The sequence below is a fragment of the Equus caballus genome, chromosome 7, assembly GCF_041296265.1.
Source record: "Equus caballus isolate H_3958 breed thoroughbred chromosome 7, TB-T2T, whole genome shotgun sequence".
NCBI lineage: Eukaryota > Metazoa > Chordata > Mammalia > Perissodactyla > Equidae > Equus > Equus caballus.
This window is the reverse complement of record NC_091690.1, coordinates 75,470,712-75,486,376: the sequence shown is the minus strand read 5'-3', so window position 1 is coordinate 75,486,376 and position 15,665 is coordinate 75,470,712. Positions and strand designations below refer to the sequence as shown.

The following is a 15,665-nucleotide window of genomic DNA, read 5'->3' as shown; positions in this document are numbered from 1 at the left end:
GACACTCAAAGCCTTGCCTTCATTAAACACCTGGCTACAGAGGTCTAAAGGTGATAAGATTCATAACAGTTTTGTCACTGCGTTTCATACACCACCAATGTCCCTTTTACCAATATCAGCAAGGACTTTAATGTCCTTTAGGCTAACCAGATAAGGAACCAATTCCAAATTCTCATTCTTAAGAACTTGTTGTCAAGGAACCACTTTTGGTATCTATATTTATGTCAGTTAGAGTTCAATGAAGGAAGCAGAACTACTATGAATATTCAGGAATAAAGAATTTATTTCAGTAATTTGATGCAACAATGGAAGGAACTAGAAAAGAGAAGATCTGAAAAGAAATTTACCAACCAGATTAGGCATGTCTGAATGAGTTGGTGTTTGCAGAAAGCTAGGTACATGCAACCTCTGGGATGGATTATAAAGGGCATGGGTGTAGTAATTTATAGAAAGTGGTTTCCTATTCATGGTTGCACTGTATATTTGCAGTAAAATGTATTGTCACAGACTCACCATCACTTTTGGTCATCAGGGCTGGTAGCCATGGAGAGATGGACATGGAGCTAAGGAAAGTGAGGTGAAATTAGACTTATCTGGTATCACTGTGTTTATCTGTCACTGCCTGTGAACAATATTGAACTATTGAGAAAGTAATGGCTGCTGTTTTACATCTGCTCCCACAGCATGTGCATATTTCTTATGTAACCAACTCTAAACTGGAAACTTACAGGGAAGGGAATTGTGGGGAGCAGTGTTAGTTAGCTAAGTAGTCACAGCACAAAATCACCAGGGAGCATTTCATCATCTGTGCTTCTCTGAGTGAGGAGTACAATTAATTCTCCCTGAATAGTTTAAGGAATTGGATACATTGCTTAATTAATTGATAGTAAATGAATCAAGGAATAAATTAACTTAAAATTCTATTTGGGCATTTTTAACTCCGGGAAAGTGACAGAATTTTTTTTTTTTTTTTTTTGCAAATTATTTTATAGAACAAAAAGAGTGAAAAAATCATAGAAGGATAATCAGCTCTAAAAGTTATTAAAATATATTATATTTCTGTAGTGATCAAAACATTGTGATACTGGTTGAAGAGCAAACAGACAAGCAGACTATATTAATAAACAGAAGACTTCTACATATTGAAATTTAATTTGAAGGAGGAAAGAGACAAATTAGTTCTGAAATGTCAAATTATTAAGCAAATTATGTTATATAATCAGTTTAGAAATAAAATCAGAAACGTGTTTAATTTTCTTACTGCACATTTTACTCAAAACGAATTGCATTTAGATAGGAATTAAATTTGAAAATTAACACAGATACACACACATACATACACACACCACTAATAAAATAGAGATTGGAATTTTTTGTGTATACTAAGGCTGGGCAGAAGCCTTAAGTGTAAAAACTATAGAAGACTGTGCCCTAGGTAATATAATCAGTGTTTATTTCATTTAAAAATGTACTCTAGCCTATGAAAATAAAGCTTTAAATATAAATATTTAATGGAAAGTGTTAATATGTTGTGTACTCACATAATTCATGCAATGAGACTTTTAAGAAGCTAGACAGAAAATTTGCCAAAGGGGGAAGAAAATACATTAAAAAGAAACACAAATGAGAAAGCAAGAACATGATCTATTTAATCAATAACCTAACATCTGAAAATTCTAGTTTTAAGTGTAAAACCTTTAGAAATTTTTAAAATATGCACAAAAAATATTTATAAAGATGTTACAAGTTACAATATTCATTCCAAACTAAAAACAACTGAATTATTATACATATCATCAAAAGATGAAGGGATAAATAAAATGCAAATGAAAAATTCTGCTACATTTAAAAAGAAAATAACCATATTCCAATATGTGTTGACATAGCTAGATCTCTAAATGAATATTAAGTGAAACAAGACAGTTGTTTCACTTAATAATATGTAGTATATTACCATTTACATGAATTAAAAATTACAATTTCAGCTCATGCCCCTAAAAATTACTGAATTTGAAACAATAAATTTAGATTCAAGGAATGACAAAAAAGCATGTGGTAGTCAATCCTGTCTTTGAGGATAAGAAAGAAACTGCAAGGGGACTGTGGTGGTGGTCATAGTTCATTTCAACTTAAATGTCTGTATGTTTGACTGAGCATAACATTTAAGCTAAATAAATCATTGTAACAAAGGTTTTTAGATCCATGTTGTGGAAACAAAGATATGTGTTATAAATTTCCTTGTTTTTTTGTTAGACTGAGGAAAAATAGAAAGATTAGAAATTGGGGAAAAATAGCAACGTTAACAAAGGCAATGATAGGAAAAGTCATTGCTTGGGTATTCACACTCACTCGAAGTAGACTAATGCAAATAGTTCTTGATTCCACGATACAAATTGGTCCCTGAGCTTGAAATATTCTGAATATTATTCAAATTATAGAATCAATAAGAACCAAGATCAAATCCCCTGGAATGTAATGTGGCAGAACTAAATTTAGAAAGAGAAGTCTTTCTGACAATAACAGACTAGTTTTCCTTGCTGGATTAAAATGCTTGGTAAACAAAGGAGATTGAGTCCTTATTTTTTAATAAAGATACGGAACACTCGCTCTCTTATCTGTTTGGTCCTCACACCATAAATGATGGGGTTAAGTGAGGGTGGGAAAACCAAATAGAGGTTGGCAACAAGAATGTGAACATAGTGGGGTATGTTGTGTCCAAAGCGGTGAGTAAGGAAAGAGAAGACTGAGGGGATGTAAAAAACACAGAGGACTGCAACATGGGAGCCACATGTGCTTAGGGCTTTTAGCCGTGCATCTTGTGATGGGAGGTGGAAGACGGCACAGAGAATGTAAACATAGGAGATATTAATAAGGACCAGGTTCAGAAGAAAGAGAGAGACTACAAAAAGTCCATGGATAGCATTGATATGAATGTTTCCACAAGACAATTTTGCAATGCCCATGTGCTCACAGTAGGAATGAGATAGTATATAAGCCTGACAGAAGGGTAGGCGGTAGATGAGATAGATCATGGGAAGTGTAAGTAGGACTGGACAAATTACAATGTATAAACTGATTCCCATCAGCACACGGGATGTCAAGATGCTCGTGTAGTGGAGTGGAGCACAGATCGCCACATAATGGTTGAAGGCCATGGCCACCAGTACCTCAGCCTCCATGCCAGTGAAAGCATGGATCAAAAACATCTGGGCCACACAAGCTCCAAAGTTAATCTCATGAGCATCAAACCAGAAGATACCCAGCATGCGGGGCACAGAGGTTGTAGAAAGGGCCAGGTCAATTGTTGAAAGGATGGCTAGAAAGTAGAACATGGGCTCTCGGAGCATGTGTTCCATCTTGATGACGAGCAGAATTGTGGCATTGCCCAGTAAAGCCACAAGGTAAACAGAGCAGAAAGGAAGGGAGATCCAGACATGGACCTCTTCGAGACCTGGGATTCCAATGAGGAAAAATGTGGCTGGGTGAAAAATGCTGTTGTTGGTATAAAACATCCTTCCAAATGACATACTAGGAGAAGCTGTCATTCCTAAAGAGAGGAAAAGAAAAGTTTGAACAAAGAGTGGTTCTGAAAAGGATAAATGTTTGCTTCCAAATAAAATCAAGATGAAAAACTTTCCTATTTGGAAAGGCCTATTAGTATAATTTTTTATTCTACATGGAGCCACACTCATTTGAATGGGCCAGTCTCAAAGAACTTAACCCTTATATTTTAATCCTATTTTTTTTTAACATGTAGGGCTCATGAGTAACTCATGGCAGAGTTAGAAAACATAGAACTTGATATTAATTATGGGATAATTTAGTATACCCCATACCTTTGTGAAGTCCCTGAGTGAAGAGCGACACAAGAAAAAACAAGGATATGTGTAAGGAAAGGCAGAAGTAAATCCAAAAGAAGACAGGCATGTACGAATGTAAAGTCACAGGGGTAAATGTAAAAGACACTTCCTTAATTAGAAAATGTAGAAATTCTTTAAAGATTCAGTCATCACTTATTGACATAGAAAAAATACCAAGATCAAGACTAATATCCTGTGAAAGAGACAGAAACCGAACATCAGAGATACATGTCATTACAAACAAAAGCCCAGACACTCTGGGCCGCCTGCCCACGAGCACACAGAGTCAGGGTCAAACATCTGCATACTTGAGACACCCCAGAAAGAAAGATAACAATAAACCTTTCGTAGATTTTCAATGATGTCTCTTTCCCCAAGACTATCTCATTTCATAGCAGCTCATTTTGGAGTGTCATCGTGGTGAAAGTTACCAGTGGTATTTGAAAGGTTCTTCATTCACTCTCTACTCCACATCGGTACCTCTGAGAAAACCTCTAATTTTACCCTCTAATGTTACCCTTGCTACAGAACTAGCATGTTCTTGGTTCACTCCTTCTGCCTGATTAAGTCACTGGAAATGTGGGTAGAGGGCAACCTAGAAGCCTGCAGGTCATTATGAGACTAGAGGCCTAATAACCTAGGTTATGAGGTTAGGAGCCGTCAGGGGTCTGAGACGGCATTTCTGAGCAGCACAAAAACGTCCAGAATAACAAAGTATAACTGCGGAGTGAATTCCTTTCTGTAACTGTCTAAAGCAAAGAGAGTAGAAGGCTTTTGCAATGGCTTCAAAATGGTAGATAAGCAACCAGGCCCTCATAAACTCAAATGTTGAAATAAAGGGACTTTCCTGGGTCTCCAACTCGAGGCAGAGTGGTTCAAGATCAGGATACAGTAGCACATACTCTGGTTTTTATCCTTTATATGGCTCCATATTTCTGTGGGAAGTATATCAAGCTGAAAAAATAAAATAAACGTTATTTCCAATCTGAGATTAGATGAGAGAGAGAGAGAGGAGAGCTGTATTCTGCAATGCCTCCCTTATTTGTGTTTTTTAAGAACTGAAAGTTCCAAGTAATGGCCGTTACCCAGGGGCAGGATGTTGGTCAAGAATAAACCTTCTAGACACCCTGATGCATACCTTGGGTTCATCTCCGGAAATAAGCCCTCAACAATATGCTGTGGCTCACCTCAGACTTTCATCATGCTTCTAGGTCCCTTCATTCCCCATAACCCATAGCAGAAGCAAAAATTATACTTTATCAATGAACCACATAATCATTTGGTAGAAAGACTTTAAATGTCTTGGATCTTGTAGATATTTTCAAAGATACCCAACCTCCAAAAAGTTGCAAGTTTTTTCCCCCTGTTAGATTCAGAAATTGGACTACATGATGTATATCGCATCAGGTCCAGCAGTTCTCAGCCACCTTTGATCACATCTCTTTCACTTGACTGCAATGCAGACCTAAATCAAAAGAAAATTCACCTGTGATGCTTCATTCTTCCACAAGAATAGAGACACAAGAAAAAAAACAAGCAGCAAAACTCTCTCTCTCTCTTTTTATACCGTCCATGGAAATTGGTTTTATGTTAAGGATCCATCTGCTTATGACGTAGGAAAAATTGAGTTAATTCAGGTTTCTACTATAATGATGCCCTGGGATTGACTCCTCTGAGATTCCTGACAAAACTTCAAGAGTATCATTTAGAAAAACAGAAGGGATTTCTACAGAGAAAATCACAAATGTGGGGCAAAACCACACAGATATTATCATTTACATATTGCATAAAGATTGATACATTTCATCCTCCTCAGCGCAATATTTCATATCTTAATTCTATGTGGTGTTATTTCTAGGTAAAATAATATTTAATCGATACTCTGAGTTCAAACATAATAATGTGGCATAGGAGACTCCAATTTCAGCCTTAATTCTCGTTGGCCCCCTTCACCAACCATGTGTTCTAGGTTCATGGAATACTTAGCTCTGGGGATCCAGATCTGTGAGCCTTTGATTTCACCATCCTTTGTCCATGATTGTTCCTCTCACTCTTCTCCCTTACAATTTTCCTTATCTTTGTCATAGAGGACATAGAGATAAGTGGTAAAGCATCCAATCCAGGGGGCTGGCCCAGTGACATAGTGGTTAACTTTTGCCTGCTCCACTTCAGGAGCCCGAGTTCACAGGTTTGGATCCCAGGTGGGGACCTACACCACTCCCAAGCCATGCTGTGGTGGCAGCACACATACAAAATAGAGGAAGGTTGGCATAGATGTTGTCTCAGGGCAAATCTTCCTCAAGTAGGAAAAAAAAAGAAAACAAGAGGAACATGGACAACAGATGTTAGCTCAGGGTCAATCTTTCTCAACAAAAAAGAAAAAAGAAAAAAATCCAATCCTGGAATTGGTTTGAATCATTTCTCATTCTGGATATCCCATGTACTAGCTAGATTTCTATGACTGGTTTACTAATCATCTCTATAGCTAAGTTTCCTCAAATGGAAAATTAGGGATGATAATAGTACCAACAACATAGGCTATTTTGAAGAATAAATTAAGCAGTGAATATCTGCACTTAGTACAATACCTGTCACATTTTAATTGGTTAATGAAAATAGAATTTAACTCACAACACCACCTTCACATACTTTCAATCTGTATAAACCAGACTGAGGATCCTCTTATGCCACTAAGTCCGTATAGCATTTGGTCTGAAAGTTCTCATCCATCTTAAACATTTTTCCCTCATTTTTCAGTCAAATGTATATATACTTTTTCTTTCCAGCATGAAATTTTTCTGAGTGGAAGAATTATACCTCTTTACTACACACTTGGGCAAACATCTTAGACAATACTTAGGAAAAAGCACGATCAGGCTGAAGAGCTAAAGCACAGACTTGAAAGCATAAGGTTAAATCCTTCTTTTGACTCTTACCTTTTCAGTTATATCACAAACCTTAAAATTGAAGCTCTGAAAATATTAAATTTCGTGGATACACATACATTTGCATATGGCATTTACTTGGAGGCCGTGTGCACTCAATTGATAAGTTCAATCAGAGCTCATTTTAAGAAACATTAGTCAAGAAACATTAGGAAAGCTCATACCCTTTTTGTGCTTGTTGTGAATGAAGAAGGATCTTCCTGATTTCTGCTGATAGAAATCGCAGGACCGTGACAAGAGGCAGACTTGGGATCAGGTGGAATCTCAGAACATCAGCTCCGAAATAGCGAATGAAACTTATTCCTTGGTGACAAAAAATCACCAAGAAAAAATTCTTTGTGACAAGGAGCTTAGACCAACGTTTTTACTTTGTTTTGAAGTGAGAGAAAATTTCCTTTAATGTTTAAGTAAGTTAAGTAAGAATGAGTTTCCTTTTACTTATAATTTAAAGCGTCCTAAAGGTAAACACCTAAAGTCCTTTTTTTTCCTGTGAAATCTTTGTACCAGAGGCCTTTAGCCTATTATGCCAGTAAGGATTGATTTTATTTAATGTGTTATTAAATATAAATATTAAAAGGTATGTGCAGGGTATGTTCAAAGTACTTTTTACATGTTAACATCTTTAATCTTCAAAACAGCTCTGTAATATAGATAATATGCTTATTTCCATTATATAGATGGAAAACTTGAGCTCTAGAAAAATTCCAAAAGCCTTACATCTAGAAATTAACAAAGATGGAATTTGAACCCAAAGGTTTGGTTCTAAAATCTATGCTATTAATCAATATATTATACTGCCTCCTTTTTCTGTTTTTGGATCTTGAGCCTATTTTGCTTTTCAACTAGCCTGTTGAAGTTTCCAGAGGGCTGTGTAAGGTTCACTTACAATATATGCACACGATAACTACATACACACCTGAAAATAGCTAGGTGTTGAGTGGCACTGCTTCTTCAGAAGATCTACTAAGCCACCTCAAGCCTGCCGTTCTCTTCGGTGAGTGTGTCTCTCTGAAGAGAGAAATGGTTCTGATTTCCAATTTTCAGAGACAGCTGGGATGCTGGGGATGCGGATCCACAGAATCGATTAGTCTGCATGCTTCTGCGTGACTCTGCAGTCCCAACCCGTGATGGGTAATACTGTCTCTTTTTCATAGTCCTGTTTTTCTGGATGCAGAAGACAATCCTAGGATTATCCTGATTCTACCTGAAGTCAAGCCAAGTTGTTCTGTACTGTAACCACTTATTCCTGTGTTGAAGAGGAACCCCAGGACTTGTTGCAAAGGGTTAGGGGGAAATGGAAGAGAATTAATTCTACAGGTGGAATAAAAATTGTCCCATATGAAGTAATTGATGGAACATCCTAGTTAAGCAGGACTTTGTTTTATCAGACAGGCCAGGCCGTTTGATTCTCCTTCCTGAGCTCAATTAGGGAACCCAAAACAACTATGCCACTGGAGCAGAAAAGGAGTTCCAGGGAGGCCTAGACATTTTGCCCACGCAGCTGGTATGACAATTTCTGAATATCACACAACATATTTACCATGCCCTTTTTGTTAAGTGAGTTATAAAGAAATACTCTTTTATTCTAGTGACTAGAATTATGTTTTTTTGTTGCTGTTTGCTTTTCTTTGTTTTCTTATCTCATTTTCTAACGATGCTAAAGGGAAAGAGCTAACCCACATGGGCTTGAGGGGCAAATGACAACTTTAAAGAATACTTCTGAAATGGCAGGAGATTGGCTATCTTAAGTACAGCTGTGTTGTCTTAGTAGGTGAATGTATGTGGGAGAAATAATTAGTGCAGTTTAAGATGCTAGTTTATTTCATTCTTGTTAACTCACTAATGTCTGGCTGTCTCATTACCTAATGTTGATTATTTTAGTTTATTTTGCACTGATTAGACATCATTTTTCTTAATCCAAATTCAGTCCAGTATTATATTATTCAGCTTTAGCCTAAAGTATATAATGGAGTGCTTTCTTCAAAGTTATATTACTTACTTATAGGTAAACATTTTATTTTAAAACAAATAAAAGATTTAGGCTTCAAGGATAGACAAGATGGTGTAGACCAATTTTCCCTTTCTCCTCTCACCTCAGCATCCTGACCATGGCACAAAAGACAACCAAAGGAGAACTCTGCAAGGTAGCAATATGAGGTGAGTTCCTTTGGGACCCCAAGACTGAGGAACAGCACACTGGAAAGGCGTATTGTGTCCCCCCATCCAACTGAAGAAGACCACCCAGACCCGATGTTTCCTGACTCCTGACTTAAGAACAGAATGCCGCCTAGGTAGGCTCATCACTTCTCAAACGGCTTGGTCATTTCTAGTTATGTATTTAAATTTACTTGCTTTGTATTTTGACTTTTTTAAATGTCCTTCATCACTTCTTACAGTCCTGTGTTACCTTCTGGGATCATTTTTCTTATCCTGAAGACCTCTGGTTAATATTTCCTTTAATACAGCTCTGTGGGCATAGCATGATCTCAGCTATTGTGTATTTGGCATTGTTTTTATTGTGAATTCACTTTTTTAATTTTTATTTTTTTTTAATTTGAATAGCTTTTTGGGGTGTAATTGACATACAATAATTTGTTCAAATTTTAATTTTAAAATTTAGGAAGTTTTGACGTATTTATGCACCTGTACAACCATCACTGCAATTAAAATGATGTATCACCCACAAACGTATTCTGATGTCACTTTGCAATCCCTCCCTCCTGTCCATCTCTGGCCCATTCCCACGTTAGTCATCTGCTTTCTGTCATTATACGTTAGTTTAGATTTTCTATAATCTATGTGAATAAAATCATACAGTAGTTATTATTTTTCAAATAACAGCTTTATTGAGATATAATTCACATAAAATGAAACACACTGTTTTAAAGTGTATATTTCAGTGATTTTATGCAAATTCACAGATCTGTGAAACGATTACATTATATAATTTTGAAATGTTTTCGTCGCCCCGAAAAGAAGCCCTGCACGCTTTGGTAGTCGTTCCCTAGTGTCCCATCCCCACAGCCGAAAGTAACCGTTAGTCCACATTCTATCACTTTGGACTTGCCTGTTAGGACACACCATACAAATGGAATCATACAATATGTGGCTTTTGCTGTCTGGTTTCTTTCACACTGCATAATGTATCAAGGTCCATTCATTTCATGCTATATATCAATACTTTACCCCTTTTTATGCCCAAATAATATTCCATTGTTTGGATATAATGTATTTTATTTATCCATTCATGAGTTAATGAGGATTTGAGTTGTTCTCTTTTGGGGGCTATTATGAATAATACTGCTATGAACATTCACGTACAAATTTTTTACTCACATATGTTTTAAATTCTCTTGGGTACACATTTCAAACTGGAAATACTGACTCATATGGTAAGTTTGTATTTAACATTTTGAGGAACAATTGAACTATTTTCCAAAGTGTCTGAACCATTTTACAACCCGACCACAAATATTTGAGAATTCCAGTTCTTCATATGCTTACCAATACTTGTTAGTACCTGCTTTTTAAAAATTTTACCCATCCAAGTGTTCTAGAAATGTTAATTTATTGTGATTTTTATTTGCAATCCTTTAATGCCTAATGACACGGAACTTATTTTCATTTGCAATTCCCCTAATGACTATTGATGCTCAAAATATTTTCATATGCTTTTATACGATTTTATATATTGTTTGGCGAAATTTCTATTCAAGTCCTTTGCCCATTTTAATTTTTGACTTGAAAATGTTCTTTATATATTCTTATATAAATCCCTTATCAGATACATGATTGGCAAATATTTTCCTCTTTGTGTGGGTTATACTTTCAATATCATGAGGGTTTCCTTTAAAGCACAATTTTTTTAGTTTAGAAAAAGTTGAATTTACCCAAATTTTTCTTTCATTACTTCTGCTTTCTGTGTCACATCTAAAAACAACAAACAAAACAAAAACAACAGTTAGCCTACTCCCACAACATGAAGATTTCTCGTGTGCCATTTTCTCGAGGTTTCATAATTTTAGCTCTTACATTGAATTCGATAATCAATTTTGAACATTCTTTTATATATGATGTAAGGGTCCAACTTTGTTCTTTTACATATAGATATTTAGTTGTCCCAGCACCATTTGCTCAAAAGACTATTCTTTCTGCATTGAACTGTCTTGACACAGCTGTCAAAAATGAAGTGGCCATAAATTGTAGGATTTCTTTCTAGAATGTCAATTATTTTACACTTTCTCTATGACGTTCCATAAGCCAGTAGAACACTGTCTTGATCACTGTAAGCTTTGTATTAAGTTTTGAAATCAGAAAGTGAGTCCTCAACTTCATTATCTTTCCTCATTATTTGGCTACTCTGAGTTCCTGCTTTTCCATACGGATTTTAGAACCAGCTCGTCAATTTTTACACTCACACACACACACAAATAGCAAGCAAGAGTGCATTGAATCTGTGGATCAATTTGATGAGTATTGTAATCTTAACAATATTACGCCTTCATATCCATGAACATGGAATATTTTTCCGTTTATTTAAATCCTTTTATGTTTCTTTCAATACTGCTTTGTAGTTTTCAGTATGAAATTTTTTAAAGTTTTATTTAAATTTATTCCTAAATGTTTTATTGCTGTTATTCTATTTTAAATGGAATTGCTTTCCTAAATTTAATTTTCAGATAATTCACTGACAGTGTAGAGAAGTAGAATTCAGTTTCATATATTGATCTTATATCTTGTGATCTGCTGAAGTCATTTGTTAGTTATATTGTTTTATTGTGTGGTATTTATGTTATTCTATATACAAAATTGTCATATGTTAATGAAAATAATTTTACTTACTCCTTTCTAATACAAATGCTTTTCATTTGGTTTCCTTACCTCATTGCCCTGCCTACAATGTTGAGTAGAAGTGGCAAAAGCAAGTGCACATGTCCTCGTCTTGTTCCCAATCTTCGGGGAAAAATTCAATCTTCAGCTATCAAATGTGATATTAATTTGGGAGTTTTGTAGATGGTCTTTTTCAGGTTGAGGAAGTCCCCTTCTATTTTCAGTTTCTGAGTTATATTATGAAAGGGTGTTAGATTTTGTCAAAATCGTTTTCTGCATCTGTGGAAATGATCATATGGTTTAATATTTTGTCAATGAAGTATAATACATTGATCGATTTTACCGTGTTAAATCAATGTTGAATTTCTGGCATAAATTCCACTTAATTATGTTGTGTAATCATCTTTATATGTTGTTGAATTAAGTTTGTTGGTATTATGGTGAGTATTTTTGTGTCTCAATTTATAAAGGGCATAGCTCTGTAGTTATTTTTCCTTGCAATATCTTTATCTGGTTTAGATATCAGGGTAATAATCGTCTCAGAATAATCAGAAAGTATTTCCCACTTGTATGATTTGAAAGCATTTGTGCAATATATTAATTCCTTTTTAAAAATATGGTAGAATTCACCAGTGAAGATATATAGACCTGGAATTCCCACAGCTGGAAATATTTGATTACCGATACAATTTCTTTGCATTTTAAATATCTACTCAGATTTTAGTTTTCTTCTTGAGTTGCCTATAAAGATGTTTTGAGATAAACAATCAGACACGTTTCATTGCCAGCTGAACTGTACAAGAAGAAATGCTACAGGTTTACTACCAGCTGATGGAAAACAACAGAAGTTTTTAAATGGGTCTAAATGAAGAAATGAAGATCATTGGAAATGTTGGATATTTATATTATATATTTCAAACATAGAATGAGCTTAGTGCACAAAAATTTTTATTATACTATTTTCAATGATCGCACAAACAAAATAAATACTTAAGTGGACATCACGGTATGTTCACTCAAAGATATCATCGTGCATCCATTAAAATAAAAGTGCATCAAGAATCAACACATAATGGGCCCACTTTTAATTATAAATAAACATGAAATATGCAAACCAATATATGACATAATTCCAATAAAAAGTCAATCATACAGAACAGCATGTTTTGAAATAGCATCACAATATCAAAATATTTGGGGGTCATTGCAATATAGATAACATTATTTCTCTCAGTCTAATTTATGGAGTTTAAAATGTACAAATAATCACCACACAAAAATTTAATAATGCAACTATAATAAATGAATATTTATTTAAAAAATCACTTCACTCACACCTATTGTAAAATAGGATATACTTAAAAATTTTTTCCTATGCTATCAAAAAATGTGATAGTCTCTATTGTTAAGATGGCAGCCTACGTAACTATTGTCATTCTCCCAAGAAAGCTCTGGATATATTAAAATTGATATTGAAAATAAGTGACTAATATATATAACTTCACACTCAGTAGGAACAATTACTAAAGGACAAGTATAAGCATCCTAGCATATAGCGGAAAACATAAGGGATAATTGTATTTCAAAGGAGGGTTATGAATGTCTCTCTATGTCTTGAGGTTTTCAAACAAGAGGCAAGAAGAAACAAAGGGTAAATTCCTAAAGGAGTAGGTGGAGTTTCACAGAAGGGTCTAAACTACACAAAATCCATATACTACTTGGGTAGTGGATGCCATGGTGTGGTATCCATAACCCCCTTTCAGATCTGAAGTTTCAATTCCTCCAATACTGAGAATGTGCCTGACAGCCCTTAGCTGAGTCCTTCTTTGGTTCTTCTCTTGCCTAGTGAGAACTCCCTAAATCTCCCTCCCAGGAAAGCCCCCATTATGAGTGGGTGATGAACCAGTATAAAAACTCATTCAATTCATGACAATTCAGGACAACTGTTAAGGGCCACTCCAGTTTCAGAGGTCCCTGTATAAACATCTAGCTGAAGCTTTTGTTGCCATTTCATCACAAATCATTTTCTCCCTCTTTCTTCATCCACCTAACCCACCTCTAAGAGCAAAGCTGTATTAGTCTTCCAATGGTGCTGTAACAAAATACCAGAAATTTAGTGCCTTAAATCAACACAAATTTATTATCTTACAGTTTTGTTTGTTAGAAGACTGAACGTTTCTCACAGGCTAAAATCAAAGGCACCTGGTCTGCATTCCTTTCTAGAGACACTGGGAGAGAATGTGTTTTGTTGCTTTTTTGCAGCTTCTATAGACTGCCCACATTCATTAACTCATGTCTCTCTTCTCCATTTTCAAAGCCAGCAGTGATGGGTTGAATACTTCTCAGACAGTATTACTCTGACTTTGCTTTTGTCATCATATCTCTTTGTCTAACTGTAATATCTCTGCTTCCATTGTCCCCTTTTAAGGACCCTGGTGATTACACTGGGCACACCTGGATAGTTCAGGGTACTCTCCCTATCTTAAAGTCAGCTGATAAATAACCTTAATTCCATCTGCAACTTTAATTCCTCCTTGCCATGAAATTTAACATCTTCAGAAATTCTAGAGATTAAGACATGGACATTTTAAGGGGGCATTATTCTGCCTACCACAACACCAGAGTAAGCTTCATACAGACAAATCTCCATCTCAGAATGTGCGTTCTAGGAAACCCAACCTGCAATGACTGCTTAGCTGAGGTCTTTGAAGATTCCAGCAAGAAATCACAATGGCTAAGGAAAACTCATGGTAAATAGTCTCTAAACATCCCAAGATTATTTACGACATTAAACAAAAGGCTAACGCTATAGTAAGAAACTGTGTGAAGTAGAATTAAAAGTAAACCAGTTCAGGATTTTACAACACATGTAGTTAGCAGCCTTAAAGAGATGAGAGTTGTGAGAGAGAGAGAATTACAATCATGAAGAAAGCATAGGTTTTTATGAGAAGGATTGAACATAGAAAAATTAATTGTTGAAAAATAATTATATTGCGGAACTGAAGAATAAAATGGAAACTGCTGAAAATAAAAATTCTGAGTATTAAAAATAGGTGGATAGACTTTCAGGACCACAGTAAAATAGATAGAGTGATAGAAAGAAAGAAAGTTAAAATACCTGAAAGAGAGATAAGGAGTTCCAACTTTATGTTATTTGAAGAAGAATATGGAAAGAAAGTTCGGAAGAAAATACTTAAAGAAAGATTGAAAAGCTCCTAGAAGTGTAGATACATAGTCTCAGAATATAAGAACTAACCCTGAATATTGACCCTGACTTTTTAAAAAAATTATATTTCTAGACTCAATATAATGAAATTTAAGAACATCAAAATTCAGATGACTTACAAAGAAAAAAGAAGAAAAATGGCCGACCCAGTGGTGCATCAGTTAAGTACGCACGTTCTACTTCAATGGCTTATGGTTCATTGGTTCGGATCCCAGGTGTGGACTTACGCACTGCTTGTCAAGCCATGCTGTGGCAGGCGTCTCACATATGAAGTAGAGGAAGATGGGCATGGATGTTAGCTCAGGGCCAGTCTTCCTCAGCAAAAAGAGAAGGATTGGCGGCACATGTTAGCTCAAGGCTGATCTTCCTCAAAAAAAAAGAAGAAAAATCTTTCCAAAAAAATGAAAAAATGATTGACATCATGTTTCAACAACAGCACTAGTTGCCAGGAAAAAAACAAAGTTGGACAATAAACTCAGAAAGCTGACGGAATAGAATTTTGTTCTAAGGTTCTATAAGTTTTTAATCTATTATTCAAATATGAGGGCAAATAATGACATGTTTAGATATAAAAATATTGTTAAATGTGACCAGAGAAGAAGGCGTTTTGGAAGGCAGCAGGGGCAGGCTGGAAATAATAGATAAACTCTCCACGAAGGTTGTGAATCCCAGAGCAAGAAGATGTTCATGAGGACTTAGTGCACAACTAAATTATTAAAAATATGCATGATTAAATACAAATGGTCATTTAAAAAGGTTTTTTTCCTTATTCTGGAAACAAAATTCCAGCCAATTCAACATGAG

General features: G+C 35.4%; 1 protein-coding gene across 1 annotated transcript; it reads right to left on the bottom strand.

Annotated features, from left to right (window-relative positions):
* Positions 1-2,576: 2,576 nt before the first annotated feature.
* On the bottom strand, positions 2,577-3,512 carry OR52J3E (olfactory receptor family 52 subfamily J member 3E). Its single transcript, XM_001497767.2, has one exon. The coding sequence runs from the start codon at positions 3,510-3,512 to the stop codon at positions 2,577-2,579; it is 936 nt and encodes a 311-aa protein (XP_001497817.2).
* Positions 3,513-15,665: the final 12,153 nt, after the last annotated feature.

Bases quoted from the DNA above. Each gene is read 5' to 3' on its own strand.
- OR52J3E (XM_001497767.2), bottom strand. From the start codon at position 3,512: ATGTTTTATACCAACAACAGCATTTTTCACCCAGCCACATTTTTCCTC.